This window comes from Rhinoraja longicauda, chromosome 15, assembly GCF_053455715.1.
Source record: "Rhinoraja longicauda isolate Sanriku21f chromosome 15, sRhiLon1.1, whole genome shotgun sequence".
NCBI lineage: Eukaryota > Metazoa > Chordata > Chondrichthyes > Rajiformes > Arhynchobatidae > Rhinoraja > Rhinoraja longicauda.
This window is the reverse complement of record NC_135967.1, coordinates 6206158-6231111: the sequence shown is the minus strand read 5'-3', so window position 1 is coordinate 6231111 and position 24954 is coordinate 6206158. Positions and strand designations below refer to the sequence as shown.

General features: G+C 45.4%; 1 protein-coding gene across 2 annotated transcripts in view; it reads left to right on the top strand.

The window, feature by feature from the left end:
- Positions 1 to 23332, top strand: part of LOC144600326 (putative G-protein coupled receptor 174) — a 45332-nt gene extending 22000 nt beyond the window's left edge. Inside the window, exons 2-3 of one of the 2 annotated variants that reach the window (XM_078411895.1) lie at positions 15966 to 16075; positions 21869 to 23332. In XM_078411895.1, the coding sequence (XP_078268021.1) occupies positions 22223 to 23176 (954 nt within the window). In that variant the 5' untranslated portion in view covers positions 15966 to 16075; positions 21869 to 22222 and the 3' untranslated portion in view covers positions 23177 to 23332. Of the gene's footprint in view, positions 1 to 15965; positions 16080 to 21868 lie in introns of both variants that reach the window. The other variant, XM_078411896.1, reaches the window with a different exon arrangement.
- Positions 23333 to 24954: the final 1622 nt, after the last annotated feature.

Below are 24954 nucleotides of genomic sequence, written 5' to 3'. Positions count from 1 at the left end.
TTGGTATTTCATGATATCAAATTAAGCAAACTTTGCTGTCAAGTTCTAGTGCTTTTAAAATAGTATCAAAATATTTTGATGATATATTTATATATTTGATAATATATATTAAAAAAATTTTTTTTAATTATCATTACTTCGTGTTGCTTGGCAGAAATCTGAACAGAAACGACACTATTAATAAATTATACCTTTTGAGTTTTCATGCCTGTTACTAAAGATACCAATTACTGGTTTGTATTACTGTGTAAAATCATTTCCAATGAGCAGGGCAAAATGTAGTGGAGTATAAATGACCATCTGTACTGAGTTAAACCCATTGGGATTTAGTTTAGAGATACAGTACGGAAACAGGCCCTTCGACCCTCTGGATCCGCGCCGACCAGCGATCCCCGCATATTAACACTATCCTACACCTGCTCGGGACAATTTTTACACATACCAAGCCAATTAACCTACAAACCTGTACGTTTTTGGAGTGTGGGAGGAAACCGAAGATCTCGGAGAAAACCCACGCAGGAGAACGTACAAACTCCGTACAGACAGCGCACGCAGTCGGGATCGAACCCGGGTCTCCGGCGCTGCAAGCGCTGTGAGGCGGCAACTCTACCGCTGCGCCACCATGACACCCACGGTGAAATACAGTTTTACAACATAAAACTCTGAAAGGGAGCGTTAACAAGCACAAATTTACAGCAAATTTGTATCTGATTAACAATTGGGCCAAAGTCGTAAGATCAACGCAAAGAGTTCATTTTTATGTTTCCATCCCTATTTTCCAACAGGAGACAAAGGGTTCCCTGGACCACATGGTCCCAGTGGCCTGCCAGGATTGCGAGGTCTCCCGGGATTTGAGAAAGGTCGACCTGGAGACCCTGGGATTTTAGTTTGTATTTCAGGAATTGGGCATTGCTAACAAACCAGTCTTAGAACATAGAACAGATCAGCACAGGGACAGGGTCTTCCACCCACCATGTCTGTGGTGGCCTTGAAAATCTAAACTAAGCCCATCTGCCACACATGGTCTGTACCCTTAATTTTCAGTCTGTTCATGTGTTTGTCTAAATGCCTCTTAAATGTCACTATTACATCTGCTTCCACCATCTCCCCTCGCAATGCGTTCTCGGCAGCTCCAATCTCTGCCGAAAAGAACTTGCTTCGTACATTTCCTTTTAAGTTCATTTTCTAACAAAACTGTGCCCTCTTGCATTTGACATTTCTGTCCTTGGATAAAGACTGCCTATCTACTCTATGCATACCTCTCATAACTCTATAAACCTCTGGCAGGTTATCCCTCAGCCTCTGATGCTCCAATTTAAGTTTATCTACCTCTTCTTATAGTTAATATACTCCAATCCAGGCAACATTCTGGCAAACACAAAAAACTGGAGTAACAATAGACAATAGACAATAGGTGCAGGAGTAGGCCATTCAGCCCTTCGAGCCACCACCGCCATTCAATGCGATCATGGCTGATCACTCTCAATCAGTACCCTGTTCCTGCCTTCTCCCCATACCCCCTCACTCTGCTATCCTTAAGAGCTCTATCCAGCTCTCTCTTGAAAGTATCCAACGAACTGGCCTCCACTGCCTTCTGAGGCAGAGAATTCCACACCTTCACCACTCTCTGACTGAAAAAGTTCTTCCTCATCTCCGTTCTAAATGGCCTACCCCTTATTCTTAAACTGTGGCCCCTTGTTCTGGACTCCCCCAACATTGGGAACATGTTTCCTGCCTCTAATGTGTCCAATCCCCTAATTATCTTATATGTTTCAATAAGATCCCCCCTCATCCTTCTAAATTCCAGTGTATACAAGCCCAATCGCTCCAGCCTTTCAACATACGACAGTCCCGCCATTCCGGGAATTAACCTAGTGAACCTACGCTGCACGTCCTCCAAAGCACGCCCTCCATGACGTTTCGGGTCGAGACCCTTCTACAGACCCATTCCTTTTCTCTAGAGATGCTGTCTGACCCACTGAGTTACTCCAGCTGTTTGTGTCTATCTTTAGTTTATACCGGAATCTGCAGTTCCTTCCTACAACATTCTGGTAAACTGAAACATTCCAGACCAGCCTGACATGAGGGACCTTGTCAAAGGCTTTGTGAATGCCCACGTAGACAACAATGACCACCCTGCCCGCTCAGCCTCAGTCTTTTCTTCAATAGTCTGCTTAAACTTATGAGGCATGATATCCCACAAAGAAAGCCATGCTGACTATCCTCGATCAGTTCTTGCCTACCCTGTTTCTCAGAATCCCTTCCAATGGCTTTCCCACGACTGATGAAAGCTCACTGGCTGGTCGAGCCTCGGCTTATCACTGCGACCATTCAGTAGTGACCCTTCGGTGTTCCAATATCTTACCTGTGGATAACAAACGTATAAGAATCTCTGTCAGAGCCCCAGCCATTTTCTTTGTTATTTCCCATAACATGCTAGGATGCATTTGCTCAGGACTTGGGGATTTTCCACCTTTTCAAGACCCCCCCTTTCATCATATTGACATGTTCTAAAATATCACTGTTGACTCCAATGAATTCCCCAGTTTCCACATCCTTTTGCACTGTCATGAATGATTCCTTGAAGAAGCCTCCCATTTCCCATGGCTACTATCTTCCACACATACTATCTTGAATTGCTTAGGTCCCTCTGGTGAAGTATTTCCGCAGTGTCATACGGCCTTGCAGCACTGACACCCACCCTCAGACCCTTCTTCAACTACCTGCTTTGGCAGCTCATTCCATACACCCACCACCCTCTGAGAGCTACTGTCTTACAGGGTCAGAGTCCCGGATTCGAACCTGACTATGGGTGCTTGTCTTTACAGAGTTTATACGTTCTCCCCGTGACCTGTGTGGGTTTTCTCCGAGATCTTCGGTTTCCTCCCACACTCCAAAGATGTACAGGTTTGCAGGTTAATTGGCTTGGTATAATTGTAAAACTGTTCCCAGTGTGCGTAGGGTTGTGTTAACGTGCGGGGATCGCTGGTTGGTGCGGACTCGGTGGGCTGAAGGGCCTGTTTCTGTGCTGTGTCTCTAAATTAAACTAAACTAAATCTTTCCCTTCTCACGTTAAACCAATGTGGCTCTGGTTCTTCATTCCCCTATCCTGGATTTTAAAAAACTCTGTACATTCATCCCATCATTCCCTATCTGTGTATTCACCCTGTTTCTCGAGTGCTGGCAAAATCTTCGTAAATCTTCTCTCCACTCTTTCTAGCTTAATGGCATCCTTTCTATAGGAGGGTGACCAAAACTGAGCACAATACTCCAAATGCGGCCTCATCGCCATCTTGCACAACTGTAACAATGTCCCAACCTCGATACTCAATACACTGAATGGTGAAGGCCAATGCACCAAAAACCTTCGTTACTACCCAATGTACCTGGCACACACTTTCAGGGAACGATGTGTCTGTATTCCTGTACTCCTAGATCTCTCTGCTCTACAGGGCCCACTATTCACTGTGAGGTTCCTGGCCTGGTTTTACTTCCCAAAATGGAACATCTCACACATATCTACATTAAACACCTTTAGCCACCTTCATCCCACTTGCTCAGCTGATTAAGACCCCACTGTAATTTGTGATAACCATCTTAACTGCCTATGACACCACCTACTTTGGTGCCATCTGCAAAGTTACTAATCACGCCTTGCACACAAATCTAAATTGTTGATATAAATAGGCCACCAGTACAAAAAACGACCTTCTACCACCATCCTCTGCTTCCTTCCATGAAGTCAACTCTGGATCCAGCTCTCCCTGGATACCATACAATCCACCATCCAGAGCAGCCTAGCATGTAGAACCTTACTAAAAGGCCTTGCTGGAGTCCACATGAACAACATCTATGACCTTGTCCTCGTCAAACTTCTTGGTTATTTCTTCAAAAAACTCAATCAAATTCATGATCTCCCACATACGAAACTGCTGACAATCACTACTCAGTCTCTGTCTATCTTAATGCATATATATCTTATTCCTCACAATCCTCTCCAGTAACTTGCCTACCACAGCTATCAAGCTCACTGGTCTATAGTACCCAGACTTTTCCTTGCAGCCTTTCTTAAAGAGAGGCACAACATTAGCAACCGTCCAGTCCTCCACCACCTCACCCATATCTAATGATGATTCATATATCTCAGTTAAGGCTCCTGCAATTTGTTCTCTAGTTTCCGAATATCCTTGGATATATCAGATCAGGCTCAGGAGATTTATCTAACTTTATACCCTTCAGGACACCCAGCACCTCCTTAACCGAAATACGTTTCAAGACATTTCCATTTGCCCTCCCAAGTTCCGTATCTTCCCGTCTTTCTCCACAGTAAAAACAAGAAATATTCATTGAAGACCTTGTACATGTTCTGTGGTTGCGCACATAGTTCACCACTTTCATTACCCCCTTTCCCTTAATCTACATAAAATATCTTTGGGGTCTCCTTGACCTTATCTGCCAGATTTATCTCTTGCCCAGTTTTTGCCCTCCTGATTGTCTTCTTACGTATGCTCCACAGTCCCCTGAAATTTTCCAAGGACACACTTACTGGCTAAACCTGTCCCACACCTCTTTCTTTTCTGTGACCAGAGTGTCAATAGACAATAGACAATAGGTGCAGGAGGAGGCCATTCGGCTCTTCGAGCCAGCACCGCCATTCAATGTGATCGTGGCTGATCATTCTCAATCAGTACTCCGTTCCTGCCTTCTCCCCATACCCCCTGACTCCGCTATCCTTGAGCTCTATCTAGCTCTCTCTTGAATGCATTCAGAGAATTGGCCTCCACTGCCTTCTGAGGCAGAGAATTCCACAGATTCACAACTCTCTAACTGAAAAGGTTTTTCCTCATCTCAGTTCTAAATGGCCTACCCCTTATTCTTAAACTGTGGCCCCTTGTTCTGGACTCCCCCAACATTGAGAACATGTTTCCTGCCTCTAACGTGTCCAACCCCTTAATAATCTTCTACGTTTCGATAAGATCCCCTCTCATCCTTCTAAATTCCAGTGTATACAAGCCTAGTCGCTCCAGTCTTTCAACATATGACAGTCCCGCCATTCCGGGAATTAACCTAGTAAACCTACGCTGCACGCCCTCAATAGCAAGAATATCCTTCCTCAAATTTGGAGACCAAAACTACCCACGGTACTCCAGGTGCGGTCTCACTAGGGCCCTGTGCAATATTTTTTGTCATGCAGGTTTCCTTACTCCCCCCCCCCCCCCCCCCCCCTTCCTTGCCCTTTGCTTTAACGGGAACTCTCACCTTCACACATTTTAAAGCATCCCACTCTCTGGAGCCCCCCCCCCCCCCCTTTGCTCGCTAACAACCTACTCCAATCAACTTTTGCAAGATCGGGCCCAATTCCATCAAAGTTGACCTTGTTCCAATCGAGAACTTTAACTTGTGGATCAGCCCTGTCCTTATCCACAATAGAAATGGGGAAAACGCACAACTCCAGATTCAGGGACAGTTTCTTCACAACTGTTCCCAGGCAACTGAATCATCCAGAGAGCAGTGCTGAACTACTATCTACCTCATTAGTGACGCTTAGACTATCTAAACGCTAAGATTTAGATTTAGATTTAGAGATACAGCGTGGAAACAGGCCCTTCGGCCCACCGGGTCCGCGCTGCCCAGTGATCCCCGCACATTAACACTATCCTACACACACTAGGGACAATTTTTACATTTACCCAGTCAATTAACCTACATACCTGTAGGTCTTTGGAGTGTGGGAGGAAACCGAAGATCTTGGAGAAAACCCACGGGGAGAACGTACAAACTTCGTACAGACAGCGCCCGTAGTCAGGATCGAACCTGAGTCTCCAGCGCTTCATTCGCTGTAAGGCAGCAACTCTACCGCTGCGCCACCGTGCCGCCCTTATTCCCTTAACGTTATTCCCTTATCGTGTATCAAAATGCCGTAGACGGCTCGATTGTAATCATGTATTGTCTTTCTGCTGACTGGATAGCACGTAAACAAAAGCTGTTCACTGTACTTCGGTACACGTGACAGTAAACTAAGTTTAAACTATTTTAAAGCTAATAGAATTGTGGTCACTGATCCCGAATGGCTCACCCACTGACACCTACTTGCCTTTCTCAATTTCCTAAGAGTACGTCAAGCTCTGCCCTCTGCCTAGTGGGGCCCTCTACATATTGACTAAGGAAACTTTCCCCAACACATTTTACATTTTCCACCCTGCCTCAGCCCTTGACACCCTTGCAGTCCCGATCAACACTGGGAAAGTGCAGGGGCCAGTGAAAATAACAAAGAATGAGGGGTAGATGTAACCAGTTTAATGGGAGTGAATGGGAAGGTTAAAAAACTGTTTTTAAAGGCATGCAGGATCAGTAGCATCATAAGCAGAGGCACAGCAGAGAAGAGCAAGGAATTATGGTGAATCTTTATAAAACATTGTTTTGACCACAATTGGAGTATTTTAGTTCTGAGTATCGCATGTTAGAAAGGATGTGAAGGGTTTAGAAATGCTGAGAAGAACTTTACAAAGTGATTTCAGAGATGAGGAAATGTAATAGACTGAAGAAGCTGGGGTTGTCCTCTTTGAAAGAGAGAAGAATCTAAAATCACGAAGAGAAACTGATCCCAATGGCACCAGGGTAATAACGCCAAGGGAAATAAAAACAGAAAATACTGAGAGTTTCAGCAAACAGACTCATTAAAAACGTTGATTGGGGCTAGATGTGAATAGCACCTGATATTTTGCTTGGGCAGCTGACAATCCAGCGGTATGAATATTGATTTCTCTAACTTCAAGCAACCCTTGCATCCCCTCTTTCTCCACCCCTCCCCCGCCCAAGTCATTGTACTAGTTTCAAAGTCGTCCTGTTGCATCTCATTGTCTGCAACTCATTTTCACCTAGCCCACAGCTAAAAATGGCTCTTTTCCTTTATCATCGTTACTTTTTTTGCATATCTTTCATTCATTTGTTCTATATCTCCCTACATCACTGTAATATATCTCTTGTTTCCCCTCCCCCATGACTGTCGGTCTGAAGAAGGGTCTCGACCTGAAATGTCACCTATTCTTTCCTCCAGAGATGCTGTCTGACCCGCTGAGTTACTTCAGTATATTTTGTGTCTTACTTCTTGTCGATGTGGACTTCAGCATGGAGGTTCCGCATGGTGTTCGGTGTTGCATTTTGGGAAGTTAAACCACGGCACGACCTTCACAGTGAATGGTAGTGCCCTGGGAAGTGTTGTAGAGCAGAGTGTTACAGGAGTTCAAGTACACAGTTCCCTAAATGTGGTAAAGGAGGCTTTTGGTACATTGGCCTTCATTAGTCAGGTTAGGGGAATTGAGAACCAGAGGTCATAGGTTTAAAGTGAGAGGGGAAAGATTTAATGGGAACCTGCGGAGCAACGGTTTAACTCAGTGCAGTCTGGGTATATGGAATGTGCTGCTGGAGGAGGTAGTCGAAGCAGGTAACAAAGTGTAAAAGACACTTGGACAGACAGGTACGTGGATAGGGAGGATTTAAACATAGCACAAAAAGTAAGGAAATTTGTGTTTGGTAGATTATTTCTTTGTTGTAACAATGCTTCTTGGCAATAAATCTTATACCGTTGGAAAGCCTGTTTATTTCCCTTTTAAATGGTGCCACATTTGTAAGGAACATGCATTTGTGGGATGAGCAGCAGAGCTGAGTATATGGGTTGCGCCCATGAAAAATTTGCCAAATCTTCTCTGCAATGCCAAACAGCTTATTCTGCCATTGACTCTTGTTCGGTGTTGTTTGGTGGATTGGATGATTGAAGTCTGAAGAAACAAGACATATTGGCAATTTAACAATTTATTCATTTAATAAACAGGAGCCACAGTAGCGTGTGGAAGAACCATACACAGCCATAACAGCCTGGCACCTCCTCCTCATGCTGGTCACCAGCCTGGTCACACACTGTTGTGGGATGGCATCCCATTCTTGTCAGCACCTGGGGGTACCAGAAGCTCAAAACAAGAGTCAATAGCAACAGCAGAATAAGCTGTTTGGCATTGGCAGAGAAGATTTGGCAAATTGTTCATGGGCGCAACCCATATACTCAGCTCTGCTGCTCATCCCACAAATGCATGTTCCTTACAAATGTGGCACCATTTAAAAGGGAAATAAACAGGCTTTCCAACGGTATAAGATTTATTGCCAAGAAGCATTGTTACAACAAAGAAATAATCTACCAAACACAAATTTCCTTACTTTTTGTGCTATGTTAGATGAATATGGGCCAAATGTGGGCAAGTGGGACCAAGTTAGATGGGGCAACTAGGTCGGCATAGATGATTGATCTGATTGAAAGATCCAGCATCTTTCAGCCTATCGGGTCCATGCCGACCATTGATCACCTGTTCACACTATTCTATGTTTTCACATCCACTTCTTACACACTAGGGGAAACTTACTTGGTTTAACGAACAGAGTCAGCGATCATGGACGGAGGTTGGAGGATCCATGGGTGGAAAATTAGTGACATAAATACCAGGCAGCTAGAACAGAGGTCTTCAGAATCCATGTTTGGTTGCTCCAATGAAGAGAAGCCCTCGTTGCAAGCATTAGATGTATGTTCAAAATTAGGAGAGTTGAAACCTGCTTCACTAGAGGAGTATTTTAGTGCCAGGATGATCTTTTTCATTGTTTATTTAAGGAATGTGGGCTTCACAGGTTGTGCCAGTAGTTAATTGCCGGGAAGATAGACACAAAATGCTGGAGAAACACAGCATCGCTGGATAGAAGGAGTGGGTGACATTTCGGCTCGAGACCCTTCTTCAGACGGGACCTGAAACGTCACCCATTCCTTCTCTCCAGAGATGCTGCCCGTCCCGCTGAGTTACTCCAGCATTTTGTGTCCATCTTTGGTGTAAACCAGCATCTGCAGTTCCTTCCCACACAGTTAATTGCTCGGCCCTGATTACCCTTGAGCAGGTGGATGTAAACTTCATTTTGAACTCCATTCCTCAGGGTGTGAGTATGCCCACAATATTGTTGAGACAATAGACAATAGGTGCAGGAGGAGGCCATTCGGCCCTTTGAGCCAGCACCGCCATTCAATGTGATCATGGCTGATCATTCCCAATCAGTACCCCGTTCCTGCCTTCTCCCCATACCCCCTGACGCCGCTATCCTTAGGAGCTCTATCTAGCTCTCTCTTGAATGCATTCAGAGAATTGGCCTCCACTGCCTTTTGAGGCAGAGAATTCCACAGATTCACAACTCTCTGACTGAAAAGGTTTTTCCTCATCTCAGTTCTAAATGGCCTACCCCTTATTCTTAAACTGTGGCCCCTTGTTCTGGACTCCCCCAACATTGGGAACATGTTTCCTGCCTCTAACGTGTCCAACCCCTTAATAATCTTATACGTTTCGATAAGATCCCCCCTCATCCTAAATTCCAGTGTATACAAGCCTAGTCGCTCCAGTCTTTCAACATATGACAGTCCCGCCATTCCGGGAATTAACCTAGTAAACCCAGTGAGAGTGACGGAATGGAGAGAAATGTACAAATCAGAATGGTTTGTGACTTTGAGGGCAACCTCCAGCTGGTGGTGATGTTCTCATGCTTTTGCCACCCTTGTCCTTTAGCGGGTACCAGTAGTTGGTGTGGGCAGTGCCGTCTAAGGAGTTGCTGCAGTGCATCCTGTAAATGGTGCAAACTGCTGCTACTCTGCTTCAATGATGGAGTGAGTAAATTGTTGTGGATGGGATGCCTATGAAATGGCTGCCTTGTTTAGTTTAGTTCAGTGATAACAGCGTGGAAACAGGCCCTTCGGCCCTCAGAGTCTGCACCAACCAGCCATTCCCCGCACACTAACACTATCCTACACGCACGAGGGACAATTCACAATTATACCAAGCCAATTACCCTACAAACCTGTACGTCTCTGGAGTGTGGGAGGAAACTGAAGATCTCGGAGAAAACCCATGCGGGAGAACGTACGAACTCCATACAGACAGCACCTGTAGTTGGGATCGATCCCGGGTCTCTGGCACCATAAGCGCTGTAAGGCAGCGACTCTACCACTGCCACACCACACGGCCCTATGGCCTCTACGGTGATGAGGTTTTGGTGTACTGTTGAAGCTGTACGCAGCCAGGCAAGTGAAGAGCATTCTATCATACACCTGATGAGCTCTGTCGATGGTGTTTAGGCTTTGTAGAAATAGGAGGCAAATTGCTCACCACAGATAATAAGATCATGAGTGACAGGAGCAGAATTAGGCCATTCAGCCCATCAAGTCTACTTTGCCATTCGATCATGTCTGATCTATCTCTCCCTCCTAACCCCAATTCTCCTGCCTTCTCCCCATTACCTCTGACACCCGTACTAATCAATAATCTATCTATCTCTGCCTTAAATATATCCATTGACTTTGCTTCCACAACCTTCTGTGGTAAAGAATTCCACAGATCCACCACCCTATTCATCACAGGATTCCTAATGTCTGATCTGCCCTTGTCATTGATCCATATCCCTTCACTGCCTGCATATCCATGCACCTATCTAAATGCCTCAAACATTGTGCTAGTGAGACCGCACCTGGAGTACTGTGTGCAGTTTTGGTCTCCAAATTTGAGGAAAGATATTCTTGCTATTGAGGGCGTGTAGTGTAGGTTTACTAGGTTGATTCCCGGAATGGCGGGACTGTCATATGTTGAAAGACTGGAGCGGCTAGGCTTGTACACACTGGAATTTAGAAGGATGAGAGGGGATCTTATCGGAACGTATAAGATTTCTAAGGGGTTGGACACGTTAGAGGCAGGAAACATGTTCCCAATGTTGGGGGAGTCCAGAACCAGGGGCCACAGTTTAAGAATAAGGGGTAGGCCATTTAGAACAGAGATGAGGAAAAACTTTTTCAGTCAGAGAGTTGTAAATCTGTGGAATTCACTGCCTCAGAAGGCAGTGGAGGCCAATTCTCTGAATGCATTCAAGAGAGAGCTAGATAGAGCTCTTAAGGATAGCAGAGTCAGGGGGTATGGGGAGAAGGCAGGAACGGGGTATTGATTGAGAATGATCAGCCATGATCACATTGAATGGTGGTGCTGGCCCGAAGGGCTGAATGGCCTCCTCCTGCACCTATTGTCTATTGTCTATTCACCACAGGATTCCTAACGCCTGATCTGCCCTTGTCATTGATCCATATCCCTTCACTCCCTGCATATCCATGCACCTATCTAAATGCCCCAAACATCACCATCATATCTGCTTGCACCGCCAGCCCTGGCAGCAGAGTCCTGGCACCCTCGACTCTCTGCTCCGCACCTCTCCTCTAAACGTTCCCCACCTAACCTTAAAGCTATGCCCCCTAGCCTTTGACATATCCAGCCTGGAACCAAAGTACTGACTGTCTACCCTATCGATGTCAGGTTCTGACTGTCTGTGCCAATTATGTCTTTCAAAAGACATTCAGACAAATGTAGAAAGATTGAGAGGGATGTGGCCCGATGCAGGCAACTGGGATCAGCCCAAAATGTCGATACGGTTGGCGTGGACAAGATGGACTGAAGATCTTTATGACTCTACATCCATGCTGTGGGCTGTTGTACTTCGTGTTGTACCTATGTTGAGACTCTGGACGGACCACAAGTACACGTGTGTAAAAGGTTATAATGCTGGAGCTTAAATCCAGGCTGTTTATTCCACGGCCACCTGGCACCAGAGTGGCCACCTAATCACCTCATTCTCTTATATACACGTTACTACACAGGCAAACAAAGTAATCCTTGTGATACAACAAAGTAGTCCCTGCAATATCGCAACATCCCCCTTGTCTTATATAAAATCTTTGTTTTGTCTACCTTTTTTTGTTTGTTTTTTTTCCTTTATCTTTCTAGGGCTAAAATATATTTAACAAACACAACTAAAACACAATTGCTTTTTGCGCCTTCATGGTGGTCACTCCTCAGCGGGTGGTCATTCCTCAGCGGGTGGTCACTCCTCAGCGGGTGGTCACTCCTCAGTGGGTGGTCACTCCTCAGCGTGTCGTCACTCCTCAGTGGGTGGTCACTCCTCAGCGTGTCGTCACTCCTCAGCGGGTGGTCACTCCTCAGCGGGTGGTCATTCCTCAGCGGGTGGTCACTCCTCAGGGGGTGGTCACTCCTCAGCGGGTGGTCACTCCTCAGCGGGTGGTCACTCCTCAGCGGGTGGTCATTCCTCAGCGGGTGGTCACTCCTCAGCGGGTGGTCACTCCTCAGCGGGTGGTCATTCCTCAGCGGGTGGTCACTCCTCAGCGGGTGGTCACTCCTCAGCGGGTGGTCACTCCTCAGCGGGTGGTCACTCCTCAGCGGGTGGTCACTCCTCAGCGGGTGGTCACTCCTCAGCGGGTGGTCACTCCTCAGCGGGTGGTCACTCCTCAGCGGGTGGTCATTCCTCAGCGGGTGGTCACTCCTCAGCGGGTGGTCACTCCTCAGCGGGTGGTCATTCCTCAGCGGGTGGTCACTCCTCAGCGGGTGTCGGTCTCTCCGGTCGCCGCACACCTCCGCGGGTGTCGGGCCTACCGAGAAGCAGTCTCAGGTTTCCGAACGTGGGCCTGCACAGGTGCTGGGGCGTGATGTGGGCCTTCACATACCTCCCCCAGCAGCTTGCAGCGTCACGTCGGACACTTGGCGCTGACTACTGATCAGGTAATTATACCTACATATATTGGCCCTGTCGAGTTGCACTCCTAGCATCCCTTACCGAGCTGGAAACTTTTTTTTCCTTTAGGGCTCTATTTCTTATTTATTTTTCTTAACCTTTTTGCCTGGGCTTTTTTTTTTCCCCCTTTCTAGGCTAAACACCAAACCGCTGCCACCATGTTGTACTTCGTGGTCCGGTATCTGTTGTACCTTTGTTGAGACTCTGGACGGACCACAAGTACACGTGTGTAAAAGGTTATAATGCTGGAGCTTAAATCCAGGCTGTTTATTCCATGGCCACCTGGAACCAGAGTGACCATCTAATCACCTCATTCTCTTATATAGACATTACTACACAGGCAAACAAAGTAGTCCTTGTGATACAACAAAGTAGTCCCTGCAATATCACAACATGGGCAGGAGAAAAGGATAAGACAGCAGAATATTGGAAACAGAACCGTTAGGACTGATGGGACACAAGAGGCGGCAGAGGCATGAATCTTAAGCAAAAAAACAAAGTGCTGGTGGAACTCGGCATGCCAGGCAGTGTCTGTGGAAGGAAATGGCCAGATGATGTTTCAGGTAGGGACTCTTCTTCAAAGATAGACACAAAATGCTGGAGTAACTCAACGGGATAGGCAGCATCTCTGGATAGAAGGAATGGGTGACATTTCAGGTCGAGACCCTTCTTCTGAAAAAGTATCTTGACCCGAAAATTCACCCATTCCTTCTATCCAGAGATGCTGCCTGTCCCGCTGAGTTGCTCCAGCATTTTGTGTGTATCTTCGGTGTAAATCAGCATCGGCAGTTCCTTCCTGCACAGGGACTCCTCTTCAGTCTGATCTGAAGGATCATGACTCGAAATGTTATCGTCCCATTTCTCTCCACATCTGGATAGATTGAGGGCCCTGCCAGCAGTGGTGGAAAAGAAACTGGTTAAGACAAAACCCCCCCATTTGGGCGGCACCATGGCGCGTCGGTAGAGCTATTGCCTAACAGGGCCAGAGACCATGGTTCGATCCTGACTATGGTTGCTTGTCTGTACGTTCTCCCTGTGACCTTCATGGGTTTTCTCCGAGATCTTCGGTTTCCTCCCCCACTCCAAAGACGTAGAGGCTTGTAGTGGCTTGGTATAATTGTATAAATGTAAAACTGACCCGAGTGTGTGTAGAGTGCAGTGTTAGTGTGCGGGGATCGCTGGTCGGTGCGGTCTCGGTGGGCCAGAGGGCCTGTTTCCGTGCTGTATCTCTACACTAAACTAAACCTTTTCATGTGACGGAATGGTCAAGAGTTCAGATGGCAATGGCAGCGGGGATCGTGGAAGCAGATCCAATTTTGATGTTCAGAAGGGAGACGAGGAGGTGTCTGAGAATAAATAATTTGCCATATCCCATCGAGTACATGGGTAGGGTGTGGAATTAGGTGGAGTCCTCTTCCATAGAGTTGGGTACAGGCCCAACGGCCTCCTTCTGTGCTACCATCCTGCAATTACGTGGGTCAGGCCAGAAATACCTTATCTCTTTACAGAGGAGAGAAGGAGAGCTTGCTGCACATGGAGCCACTGCAGCAATCAGCAATGATGCATTTAAGGAAAAGCATGATACCTAATGAGTGGAAAGAGATCAAACGAGTCTCTGGATAGTGTAGAAAGGAGGCAAATGGGCTTGTATACTCTGGCATTACATAGAAAAAACATAGAAAATAGGTGCAGGAGGAGGCCATTCGGCCCTTCAAGCCAGCACCGCCATTCATTGTGACCATGGCTGATCATCCACAATCAATACCCCGTGCCTGCCTTATCCCCATATCCCTTGATTCCACTGGCCCCTAGAGCTCTATCTAACTCTCTCTTAAATCCATCCAGTGATTTGGCCTCCACTGCCCTCTGTGGCAAAGAATTCCACAAATTCACAACTCTCTGGGTGAAAAAGTTTTTTCTCACCTCAGTTTTAAATGGCCTCCCCTTTATTCTAAGACTGTGGCCCCTGGTTCTGGACTCGCCCAACATTGGGAACATTTTTCCTGCATCTAGCTTGTCCAGTCCTTTTACAATTTTATATGTTTCTATAAGATCCCTCACATCCTTCTAAACTCCAGTGAATACAATCCTAGACTTTTCAATCTTTCCTCATATGTCAGTCCCGCCATCCCAGGGATCAATCTCATGAACCTACGCTGCACTGCCTCAATTACGAGGATGACCTTCCTCAAATTAGGAGACCAAAACTGTACACAATACTCCAGATGTGGTCTTACCAGGGCCCTATACAACTGCAGAAGAACCTCTTTACTCCTATACTGAAATCCTCTTGTTATGAAGGCCAACATTCCATTAGCTTTCTTCACTGCCTGCTGTACCTGCTCGCCAACTTTCAGTGACTGGTGTACAAGGACATCCAGGACTCACTGCACCTCCCCCTTACCTAACCTAACTCCATTGAGATAATAATCTGCCTCCTTGTTTCTGCCGCCAAAGAGGATAACCTCACATTTATCTATATTATACTGCATCTGCCACGCATCTGCCCACTCACTCAACCTGTCCAGGTCACCCTGCAACCTCCTAACATCCTCTTCACAGTTTACACTGCCACCCAGCTTTGTGTCATCCACAAACTTGCTAGTGTGCTTCTAATTCCCTCTTCCAAATTTAGAAGGATGAGAGGGGATCTTATTGAAACATATAAGATTATTAAGGGATTGGACACGCTAGAGGCAGGAAACATATTCCCAATGTTGGGGGAGTCCAGAACCAGGGGCCACAGTTTAAGAATAAGGGGCAGGCCATTTAAAACGGAGATGAGGAAAAGCTTTTTCAGTCAGAGAGTTGTAAATCTGTGGAATTCTCTGCCTCAGAAGGCAGTGGAGGCCAATTCTCTGGATGCTTTCAAGAGAGAGTTAAATAGAGCTCTTAAAGATAGCGGAGTCAGGGGGTATGGGGAGAAGGCGGGAACGGGGTACTGATTGTAAATGATCAGCCATGATCACATTGAATGGCGGTGCTGGCTCAAAGGGCCGAATGGCCTATTCCTGCACCTATTGTCTGTTGTCTATAAACGAGTCTTTAGAACCAAGAGCTACAGGAGATTTCTTGTTAAGTAATGAGCCCAATGATCTAATCTGTACCTCTTAAATCAATAATTATTCGCAACTGGGACAACAGTTGTATGACCAGATAGCTGATAAATTCACATAAAAGCAGTTTTGAAAATACAAACGCCGGCCAAAATGAAACAGGAGTGATAATTGAAAAGAACCAAGTAATGTAGAATTGTTTATGTTACGGTCTGAAGCACATATTGTAAATGGTAACTTTTTGATTTTTCTGTTCTTTCGTAGATAACTAGGCCCAACACAAACTTACACTGTGAAACCAGCCTGGGATTATTTTACGAGGACAAAAAAAATGAGGAAACAAACTGCGTCAGGCCAACAAATACAAATTGATAGTAAGTAAGTTACGACAATGGATGATGTGTCTCTATCCCTGGAATGGCTGTGATTCACCAGTACTTGTTGAGTTACAAACTGGTAACATGTAGATAGGGTGGTGGCAACACAAGTAGATCAGTGGCGTGATGAAACGTGCTCTTCAGGATTCAGGGACAGTTTCCTCCCAGCTGCTATCAGGCAACTGAATCATCCTACCACAACCAGAGAGCAGTCCTGAACTACTATCTACCTCATTGGTGACCCTCGGACTATCCTTGCTCAGACTTTGCTGGCTTTACCTTGTACCAAACGTTATTCCCTTGTCAGTAAATGGCCCAATTGTAAATATTGTCTTTCCGCTGACTGGATAGCAGCCAACGAAAGCTACGTGACAGTAAACTAAACTGAGTTGAACTTTAAGGTCTGTTCAGATCCTGGCCACAGGCAAACGAGCCACAACTGGATCCGATTAATGGTCATTGGATCCATGAATCTGATCCTTGTCCTTATAAACACAGGAGTGGGCAAGGATGACACACTGATGGAGAATGTGGGCATGAGTGCACAGTCCCCTCACACAATGGAGGGACTGATCCGGCATTAATTTAAGACCAGCATTGAACAACAGCGAGTCATCTGAGAACCACAGCCGGAAACCCAAGAGTTGACCCATAATCTTTACTTGGGTAAAAGGATCACTGCTGCGTCATGCTTAGCAAAGGCACACATGTCCGAGGGTGCATGCAGAGGCATATCTGCGGCTCAAGGCCTTCCCACCAATCTGACTGAGCAGGATGATGTAGAAGCTTTTGTTTTTTACACATTTGAACTGACTGCTGAGAGAGAAGGATTGGATGCACATCTTGACTCCATGCCTGAATGGTGAGGCCCAGCAGACATATCTTTGGCTACCCTGTGCAGTGGCTGCAGGCTATGATAAGACAGCTGCTGTTTCTTTCCCCCTCGTTGTGAAAATGTCACACTACAGGACAGAGCTTTCAGCAGAGAGAGAGACAGAAAGACATTTGAAAGATGGTATGTGAGGCAAGAAGATGTAGGTGTCTGCAATGCACTGCTACAGGTTATGGTGGAAGCAGAGTTAGCACCCATGTTTAGGAGGCATTTAGACAGACAGGTGAGCAGGCAGGGAATGCTAGCGCGTAGATTTAGATTTAGAGATACGGCGCGGGAACAGGCCCTTCGGCCCACCGGGTCCGCGCCGCCCAGCGATCCCCGCACATTAACACTATCCTACACACACTAGGGACAATTTTTTTTTTGCATTTGCCCAGCCAATTAAGCTACATACCTGTACGTCTTTGGAGTGTGGGAGGAAACCAAAGATCTCGGAGAAAACCCACGCAGGTCACGGGGAGAACGTACAAACTCCGTACAGACGGCGCCCGTAGACAGGATAGAACCTGAGTCTCCGGCGCTGCATTCGCTGTAAAGCAGCAACTCTACCGCTGCGCCACCATGCTGCACCATAGACCATATGCGTAGACCATATGCAGGCTGAGAGGACTCATTTGAATTGAAGATAGGCACAAAAAGCTGGACTATCTCAGCGGGTCAGACAGCATCTCTGGAGAAAAGGAATAGGTGACGTTTCGTGTCAAGACCCTTCTTGGCACATGCACCATAAGTCTCGGGGCCTATACCTGTGCATTGTTCCACAAATTGTGGAATAAAGACCTACGAAACAATTTCCACGACATTTTAATCGTAAACTCAATTTAAAAATGACAAGCCATTCAAAAAGAACTGCTTGAAGTTTACTTTTATCAAATGCAAATGACAGCAATTGATTATTCTTTAAGGGACTTTCCCTGACGCATAGTAACAATTCCAGAGCCATGATGAAAACCATTGTAGGATAAAACACAAAATAAACATTGGTCAAAGATTATTAAGAAAGGATGAGAATCATTAGCTGAGCTGTAATGATTTTTTTTTTTCAAAGATCGTATTTCAATATCTTTTTGCTACTAGTGACAGTTTTGTTCTGCACAACATGTGTCCTTGCGTTTCCATGTCAAGTACACTTCAAATGTACTGAAACAATATTGCCGTCGTCGGCAGTCTGAAAAGCAGAAAAAGCCAAATGGCAAGGGAAGCAAAAGTCGTCAGCCTGAGCCACGAGGAAAGAAATGAGCGGAACTACAGTACTTGCTCTCCCAATCGCCATCCTGCAGCTTTAAACCACTTCTGTGAATGTGCACACAAACAAAATTCTGCACGTGGTTTGTTGCTGGATAGCGGGCTGTAATCTGACAGATAGAACTCCTGGTAGATTTCAGCACAGGATCTGCAGCTTGCCGCTTCCTATACAAATTCCAAATGCACCAAAGGATTAGTGAAAAGGAAGAAGCACAACTTTTTTCTCCGTAGTTTTAATTGAAGGGAACAACTGTGGGAGGCTTGGGTAAGTGTTTATTAATATTAAAATAATTTTTGATAGATTCTTAGCTTGTAATAATGCGGTTATTAAGTGTCTCGCAGCAGTTACAGGTTCTCAAACGCAAACCAAATTGCTGGAGGTATTCAGCCAGTCAAGTAGTATCTGTGGAAAGACAAACTAGTCCAATGTTTTGGATCCAACTTCAAGTAACCCTTGCTTTCCCTTCTCCCTACACCTCCCCTTCCTAGTTCCCCGACCAGTCTGACTGTCCCCTGATTAAATCTTATCTCTGTATGCTTCGTTATCACCTTTTCCTAGCTAACCATGATCTAATGTACATTTTCCTTGATCTGCATCCCCTTTGATGTCTTGTTTTTACACCTTATCCTTCCTTTTCTCTGTGCCTCCCTCTCCCCTGACTCTCAATGTGAAGAAGGGTCTCGACCTGAAACATCACCCATTCCTTCTGTCCCGCTGAGTTACTCCAGCATTTTGTGTCGACCTTTACACAGAACTGGGAGGGGACTAGAGTGCAGGTAGACACAAAATGCTGGAGTAACTCAGCGGGTCAGGCAGCATCTCGGGAAAGAAGGAATGGGTGATGTTTCGGGTCGAGACCTTTCTTGACCCGAAACGTCACCCATTCTTGACCCGAAACGTCACCCATTCCTTCTCTCCCGAGGTGCTGCCTGTCCCGCTGAGTTACTCCAGCATTTTGTGTCTACCTTCGATTTTAACCAGCATCTGCAGTTTTTTTTCCTACAGGGAACTAGAGTGCTTCAGGTTGCTTAAAGTTTTTTTTTAAATTCCAAGCATCTAAAGTTCTTAAACATTTGTGAATGTGTCTTGAATTTATCAAGAATTTACTGAAAAAGTGTTTCTGTGTTATGTTTCAAGGAACTTGACTTGTTTAAGTGTACCAGCATCTGCAGTTATTTTCTTACACTACCTGTTTAATTTAGAGATACAGCGTGGGAACATCCCTTTGACCACCGAGTCCACGCCAACCATTGATCAACCGTTCACACTAGTTCTACATTATTCCACCATCTAGAATTCAACAATTTCAAAACTTAAAACACCATTTTCATTTTTTATGAATGGCAGCCCCTGGTTCTGCAGTAACTTTTTCTTCCCATGTTCCTCTCGTCACCACCACCATTCTTCTGTTACTCAATTATCTCTACATTCTGCTTTTGTTCATTTTTCCCTTCCATACCCAGGTACTTCCTTAAACTGGTACAAGTCTAGCCTTCTTTCGATGGTCAATGTTAACTCTGATATTCTATGATTGTGTATTTCATTGATTATAAACTCTTTGATGTTCAGGTGTGGTGAAAGACATGGCTTAAATACATGCAATGGAATCATGAAGGAATAGATCGGGTAGACGCACAGTCTCTTGCCCAGAGTAGGGGAAATCTAGAAGCAGAGGACATCGTTTGAAGATGAGGGAGGGAAGATTTTAATAGGAACTTCAGGGATACCAATTTCACGCAAAGTGTGGTGGGTGTATAGAACGAGCTGTTGGTTGCGGTAGTTGAGGCAGGGACTATTGCAACGTTTAAGGAACATTTAGACTTGTACAAGGATGGGACAGGTGTGGAGGGATATGGGCCAAATGCAGGCAGGTGGGACTAGTGTAGATGGGACATATTGGCTGGTGTGAGCAATATAAGATTATTAAGGGGTTGGACACGTTAGAGGCAGGAAACATGTTCCCAATGTTGGGGGAGTCCAGAACCAGGGGCCACAGTTTAAGAATAAGAGGTAGGCCATTTAGAACGGAGATGAGGAAAAACCTTTTCAGTCAGAGAGTTGTAAATCTGTGGAATTCACTGCCTCAGAAGGCAGTGGAGGCCAATTCGCTGAATGCATTAAAGAGAGAGCTAGATAGAGCTCTTAAGGATAGCGGAGTCAGGGGGTATGGGGAGAAGGCAGGAGCGGGGTACTGATTGAGAATGATCAGCCATGATCACATTGAATGATGGTGCTGGCTCGAATGGCTGAATGGCCTCCTCCTGCACCTATTGTCTATTCTGCTGAAGAGCCTGTTCCCAGACTGTAAGACTCTATGAGAATGCAAATTGGATCCAAATTTGGCTTAATGGCAGGAAACAGGGTTGGCTGAGGGGAATGGCAGGTACCAGGAGGAGGAAGGCTTTAGAGCGCAGGAAGATATAGGTGAGATGCTAGAACATGGCAAATGGCAACCTAGCCAGAGCAGTGTTAGATAATGCTTTTGGGTAACAATAAGGGAAGGGAATGCATAATAAATGGGAGGATATTGAGTTGATTTGAGGAACAGAGGGATCCTAATGTGCATGCCCATGAATCTTAAAAGTTTCAAGGTAGGTCAATATATGAAATGGCATCCATTATCAACATAGAATACAAGAGCGGGGGATGGACACAAAAAGCTGGAGTAACTCAACGGGTCAGGCAATATCTCTGAAGAAAAGGAATCGGTGACGTTTTGGATCGAGACCCTTCTTCACACAGAGTCAGGGAGGGGGGAGACTAGATTCCTAATGCTGGAGTAACTCTAGGACAGGCAGCATTCTCTGGATAGAAGGAATGGGCGACGTTTCGGCTCGAGACTCTCCTTTGGACTGAGAGTCGGGGAGAGTGAAACACAGAGATATGGAAGGGTAAGGTGTGACAATGAGAGATCTGACAAACTAGAGGTATGGGAAGGTACAGAACAAAGCAGAGCCGGCATTCATGACTCGGGAAAGGTGGAACCCACAATGGTCCATTGCCGACCCTTACCTTTACTGCAGCCCCCCTCCACGGGCCTCCTCCAGGGACTCCGCCCAGCCGAGCCGAGCCTCTCCACCGCCCACAGCCGTCACCTCACCTGAGTTCCAGGTTCAGCACCAGGCCCACAACCTCCACCATGCAGACTCCCGCACCACGTGGCCTGACTCTCCTGGGACATACTGCTCCCCCCCCCCCCCCCTCCCCCTCCAGCAGGGTGCCTCAGTAATGATTCCACTGAGTCTTTCCCTTTTAACTAGGTTACCCCGACTACCCTCCACCCCTACACTAGTCCTCACCCCCCTCCTCTCTGAACACCCACAGGACCTCGCCTCAACCTCGCCCACTCCCTTGCCCTCCTCTGACCCCAACCCCCACCCTTGTTGTGTAGGAGCAAGCGGGTTATACTGGGTTATACTGGGACAATACACAGCACTAGTTGGATCACACATCACGTATTGCATACAGATAAGGAAAGTTATGATTGCACGAGAGAATCCCAGAGTCATACAGCAAAGAAGCAGGCCCTTTGGCCCACTTTGTCCAAGCCGACCAAGACGAGGGTGCAGAGGCCTTGTCAAATACCATTTCTGTTCTGGAAAGCAAAGCTTTAGCTTCTGTTTAATTTTTGTTTTCTGTCATTTTCCAGAAAATTAACTTCACCGAGACCTCCAGCTAAGAGATACCCTCACTGGGCAAATGGCAAGAACCTCGCCTATTAAAGTCTGTGTGCCCATCTTAACTCTGGATTTTCACTCCTTATACATCAATGATACCGGCAGCCTGCAATCAGCTTTGGATCAATGTTCAATTCAATGATCAATCTTAATGAAGAAAGATTCTGGCAAATTAAAAAATATGCTGTTCAGAACTCTTTAAAGTGTCTTCATAAGAACATAATCTTTTTATATGGTCTTTTTCTAATCACGGCAAATACTCTTCAGATTTCTTTCCCTTTTTCCAGTTTAGCCAGGTTTATTCCCAGTTTGAAGTAAATTGGAAAATGACAAACAATTCATCAATCTGCACTTATGAAAGGGCTGCATCTGATTTCCTGTATGCTATCATGTACGTTGTAATATTTATACCGGGCCTTATCGCGAATGTCCTTGCTCTTTGGGTATTCCACGCCTACATCAAAGAGACAAAGAGGGCAGTGATATTCATGATCAACTTGGCCATTGCAGACTTGGCACAAGTAATGTCCCTACCACTCCGGATATTCTACTACCTGAACCAGGATTGGCCTTTTGGCAGCTTTTTGTGCATGTTTTGCTTCTATCTTAAATACGTGAACATGTACGCGAGTATATTCTTTCTCGTTTGTATCAGCGTCCGACGATGCCTGTTCTTAATTCAGCCCTTCAAGTTTACGGACTGCAAACGGAGGTACGATGTCTATGCCAGCATCGTAGGGTGGGTCATCGTGGGGGCCGCTTGCCTGCCTTTTCCGTTAACGAGAATAGATACGAGAAACAACTCCAGCCATTTCAACAGCTGCTTTACAGGTCTTCCTATGAAAGAATTTGATATCCCTACCTCTATTGGCATGGTGACATTCGCTGAACTAGCAGGTTTCGTGCTACCACTTATCATTATGATGGTCTGCTCTTGGAAAACCTTCATGTCCTTGAGACAGAAAAACTCCGTCTTGCAAGACAGTGGGGAAAAGAAGAAAGCCTTAAAAATGGTCTTGACCTGCACCACAGTCTTCCTGGTTTGTTTTGCACCATATCACATCACCTTTCCTTTGCATTTCTTGGTTTTATCAGGGCGCATTGAAGATTGCAGCACCAGGAGCTTCATACTCAAATTCCACCCAGTTGCCCTGTGTCTAGCCAGTCTAAACTGTTGTCTCGACCCAATCATGTACTACTTCACAACAGACGAGTTCCGGAGAAGACTGTCTCGGCAAGAAATCAATGAAAACGGCGTTCAGCTCCATTTCACAGACTGAAGGTGAAGAACTTGTTGCAAATAGAGACATGGACAGTGAAAGGATGTTGCCCAACTCTCAATGCCTCGAGCCTTGCTATCAATTTTTTTTTAAAGTAATTTTGTATATTTATATGAAGTATTTGTAAATGTTCTCCTCTAAGGCAGAAATGTGAATCCTAGATAAAGAATTTTAAAAGTTTTTTTTCAAGTCTTCTATTTTGAGAGTTTGCCACTGTACGGTCCAATGTGTTTGAATGTGAGTCTTGTCACATGTGGGGATTGCTCTGTTGCACAATGGTGTACTGTAAATAGATTTGCAGAGTGCTGTTTTAGTTCCTTTCCGATAAATCCACTTCCTACTTTAATCATGGTGGTGACTACGTGTAAGTATATCCTATTAGTACAAACTATAAATGGAACGACTGGCCAGTTGAAGCCAGTCATAAACTTCTCATTCAAAAAGAGTACTGAATTGGTTTTGGCCTGCATTAGAAAATTAATCTGAATCAAATCATGTAGTTCAAGTATTTTACTCTGTCCAGGTAACTCATAGAAACATAGAAAATAGGTGCAGGAGTAGGCTATTCAGCCCTTCGAGCCTGCACCGCCATTCAATATGATCATGGCTGATCATCCAACTCAGTATCCCGTACCTGCCTTCTCCCCATACCCCCTGATCCCTTTAGCCACAAGGGCCACATCTAACTCCCTCTTAAATATAGCCAATGAACTGGCCTCAACTACCTCCTGTGGCAGAGAATTCCACAGATTCACCACTCTCTATGTGAAAAAAAACATTCTCATCTCGGTCCTAAAAGACTTCCCCCTTATCCTTAAACTGTGACCCCTTGTTCTGGACTCCCCCAACATCGGGAACAATCTTCCTGCATCTAGCCTGTTCAACCCCTTAAGAATTTTGTAAGTTTCTATAAGATCCCCCCTCAATCTTCTAAATTCCAGCGAGTACAAGCTCGATTAAAATAAGTTGGCTTTTCCGTTTAAAATGTTGTTTCGCCCTTTATAACCTCTCTTAATTAAGATGCAGGACATTACATTACAAAGTAAAGGTTCTGCAAAATGCCTTAAATTATCTCCTAAATGATAACATCATTAAGTTCCATATCCAAAATGCAGATATGTGCAGAAGAGTTGCCGATGCTACACACACACACACACGCCATTACAGCACAGACACTGGCTCTTCACCCAACCATAGATATGCCGACCATCAGATATCCATGTATACTATTCCCATTTAGCAGCAAGGGGTCTATCACTTTTTATGTATTGCCAATTTAAAAGGTCATCCAACGTCTTTTTAAAATGTTTTGAGAACAAGCTTCCACTACCTTCCCATTTATTTTGCAACACACACAGTAAAACAAATCCTAATATCCTCTTTAATAGACAATAGACAATAGGTGCAGGCCGAATGGCCTCCTCCTGCACCTATTGTCTATTGTCTATTGGTGGTCAACTGGCACTGAAGCTTGAGGACAAACCTACTATCATTTCCCCCTGTTGTTCCGTAAAGATGAATTAGTCCGAACAAAAGATAAGCTGAGATCAACTTTTCTTTCAGAGTAAGATTATGTAGGAATTTTACAAAATTCCTTTGTGTAGCCTAAATCTGTCCCAAAAGACTTGCTATCAGTGTGGGAATGCACATTTTCTTTTAGAATAATAATTTAAATGTAAAAATTGATTTGACGTTCAGCAGCTCAGAGACCATCAGAATCAAGCGGCACATTGGCCTAGCAGTAGAGTTGCCGACATACAGAGTCAAGGACCCAGGTT